Source organism: Acanthisitta chloris, unplaced genomic scaffold (assembly GCF_000695815.1).
Source record: "Acanthisitta chloris isolate BGI_N310 unplaced genomic scaffold, ASM69581v1 scaffold12808, whole genome shotgun sequence".
NCBI classification, from domain to species: domain Eukaryota; kingdom Metazoa; phylum Chordata; class Aves; order Passeriformes; family Acanthisittidae; genus Acanthisitta; species Acanthisitta chloris.
In genome coordinates, this window is record NW_008688840.1 from 52,851 (window position 1) to 56,025 (window position 3,175).

Consider the following 3,175-nt stretch of genomic DNA (forward strand, 5'->3'; position numbering starts at 1 on the left):
AGTGCCTGGTAATGGGACCCAGATGTGGGCACAGCTCTGCTCGCTCTGCCCTGCGAATCTGCAGCCTTTGGTATTTCATCAGGGGTTGCTTATTATTTACAGAATGTAACTTGAGAGAGTAGAACAAATTTTTAGATTAAAAAAAAAAAATCAAGTGGTGAGGAATGTTTTTAGCTGTGCAGACCAAACAAAGCAGTTTGCCAAGGGGGTGATGGACTAAATCCATGCAGTTTAGGCTAGCAGCAGTGGCACTGGAGTGGAAAGATGCTGACCTTGTTATCCCTGGGCTGTTAACACCAGGATGGATGTTTGAGCATGGAGGAGCAGAGGGGACAGTAAGCACTGAACTCATACTCTGAAGTGTTTCTGCCATTTCAAAACAAACCAAAACCTAAACCCAACCACAACCAAACCCACAGCTTCTAGAAACCCACTGTGGTGCCCAGTACCTTTGTAGTACTGGTACTTTCTGGCCTGCTTTGACACCAGTAACAGTGTTTGCTGATGTTCTGGTTTCTATGGAGTAGGTCTGATGATGCACAGCCCTGTTCTTTCCTCAGTTTTGCAGTAGCTTTGCTTAGTGCTTCAGGTCTCTCTTCTCAGAGTGTGTCAGAGAAGATGGCACAGCTGAATGGGTAGCTGAGGCTCAGGTAAGGCCTGTTGCTCAGTGCTGCTGCCTAGGCCCATGGGGCACCACAGTTATATGACCTTCCTGGGTGTGTAATGGGAAGTGTCTCAGCAGAAAGTTATTGATTGGCCAATAGGTAATTAATAATTACCTTGTGCTGCAGTCAGTCACTCTTTAAACTTGTCAGTGGATGCTGCAGGTTCATAGAGAGGTTTCACAGCCAATAGGAGCTTCTTGGGTGATATTTTCAGTTATATTTTTCCATTTTCCTCCTCTGAGATTTTAGGAAGTCAGGCAGTGAATTACACTGCTTGGAATTCTTTGATTCCTTTGGAACTTTGCCTCAATATTTTGCATTTCATGGAGGCAAGGTCATACTTTTGTTTACTGCTTTGTAAGAATCAAGTAGGTAAAAACAGGTGTGTGTTTGTTCACCTCTGATGTGAACAAAAAGACAACAGTGCTGTGCCTGGGACAGGTGAATCCTGTGAAAGCAACCTAAGGGACAGGAGAGGTGACTGGCTCCAGGGCCATAGTCCTTAAAGTTCTAACCACTGCATAAAGTGTTGTCAAAAACTTGAAGGAAAGCAAATTTTAGAAGAGTTCTCAGGCTTCAGGTGTGGGACAGAGCTGCTGAGAGGGGAGGGAGAAAACACCTCCAGAACGTGGAGCCCAGAAGGCAAGTGCTCTGTGTGCTGATGCTGAACAGCTGCAAAGGTAAAGCTGATGTTCTTTTGCCCTGTCCCTGGATGAGAAGGGCTGGAAGCAGTTCCTCATGCAGGGCCATTACAGAGGGTTGGGATGGGAAGCAGAGAGCACTGACCAAAATGGAGTGTTTGGCTGGGAAATGAGTAGCAGCAGTAGCCTGGCAGAGGTATTAAACAGCAAGGAGCAGCCCCAGAGTGATGCTCTTGGGAAGGGGCAGGGAAGGGAGCAGGCTCAGCAGCCTGGAGTACAGCCCTTTGGGGTAGGGTGTGTCAGGAGCTTGGAGGAATTCAGAATATTATTTTTTAACAAAATACTGCTAAGGGAGGGACCAAATCTGCAGTTCAGTATCAGCCTCTGATGTCTGTCAGCCCAACATGTGTGTCTTGTTCACTGCTGCCATTTGTTAACAGGCACTCAGAAAGGTACAGTATGTTAAACCCTGCTGTGGAGGCTGATTTTTCTTTTGTCTTAACTTCACTACATGTTCCTATTGCCATAACCCTTCAGTTTTCTGCTGACACTGTCCCTCAGTGTGAGCTCTCTCGAGGTTGATGCACTCTTATTTTTTGTGTGAAGAAACAGTGAAATCAGTAAAACTCTGCTCATAAATAGATCCCAAAATCTGCACAGTGGAGTCAGTTTAGTTTATTCCTTCCTACTAATTCAGCCACTGCCCCTTCACTGTAGGAAACAACTGGCAGACACTTCTTTGAGCTGGAGAACCATACAACGGTGCCATGTCTTCCCGAGCGAATCTTACAGGCTCTACACGCTGCCTTTGTGGATTTTTGAAGGCTTTGTCACACCTCATATTTCATAATAGCAGGATAAATAGAACTTCGTGTGCTGACAGGTGTCAGTGGAAGGCCAAGGGCTGCACTGAGTCATATTTGTGTGTGTTTGGGTGCAGGACCCAGGCGGAGCGGGTGCGGAAGCCACGGTGCTGCAGGGGCCCCCAGGGGCTCCTGCCTCGCTACCTGGAGAGCCAAGCAGAGGGTCAGGAGCAGCTGTTCAAGCTGACAGACAACATCCAGGATGAATTGTGAGTACTGACTTGACACAGCTACTTTAAATCGTTCTGTTTGCTGCCATTGTGTCTTTGTGTCGCTGGGGACCAAAACTGCTTCACACACACACACACACACATTCAGTTCTGGAACTCCTCAGCACAAGGAGGACACTGAGGTGCTGGAGTATGTCCAGAGAAAGGGATGGAGCTGGGAAAGGGTCTGGAGCATCAGGCTCATGAGGAGCAGCTGAGGGAGCTGGAGAAAAGGAGGCTCAGGGGAGACCTTCTTGCTCTCTACAACTCCCTGCCAGGAGGTGCAGCCAGGTGGGATCAGCCTCTTCTCCCAGGTAAGCAGGGACAGGACAAGAGGAAATGGCCTCAGGCTGTACCACAGGTGGTTTAGATTAGGTATTAGGGGAAAATTTCTTCACCCAAAGGGTTGTCCAGCCCTGGCACAGGCTGCTCAGGGCAGTGGTGGAGTCACCATCCCTGGTGGGATTTAAAAGCCTTGTAGATGCGACACTTGGGGATGTAGTTTAGTGGTGGCCTTGGCAGTGCTGGGTTAAAGGTTGGATTCAGTGACCATAGAGGGCTTTTCCAACCTGTCAATTCCATGATTCTTGGATTAGGGTCTAAAGGCAGAATTCATTACTTCCCTGATCTCCCCCACAGTCACTGATGAGCTGTGTCAGTGCAGAGTGGCAGACACTGCTCAGTGTCTGTCACCCATCAGAGTATCTGCCAAGGCAGAGGGTCAGAGCTGCTGGTTGTGGAGCTCACAGAGGGAGGCACCAGTTCAGCAGTGGCACTGCTCAGGCTCTGAAGCACCA

General features: G+C 48.4%; 1 protein-coding gene across 1 annotated transcript in view; it reads left to right on the plus strand.

Moving 5' to 3' along the window:
- The window catches only part of LOC103808421 (vacuolar protein sorting-associated protein 13D-like), a gene marked incomplete at its 5' end in the record, with an annotated part of 58,426 nt that overhangs the window by 50,631 nt on the left and 4,620 nt on the right, over positions 1 to 3,175 (plus strand). Inside the window, one exon of the mRNA XM_009081202.1 lies at positions 2,247 to 2,378. Coding sequence (XP_009079450.1) covers positions 2,247 to 2,378 — 132 coding nt within the window. The remainder of the gene's footprint in view (positions 1 to 2,246; positions 2,379 to 3,175) is intronic.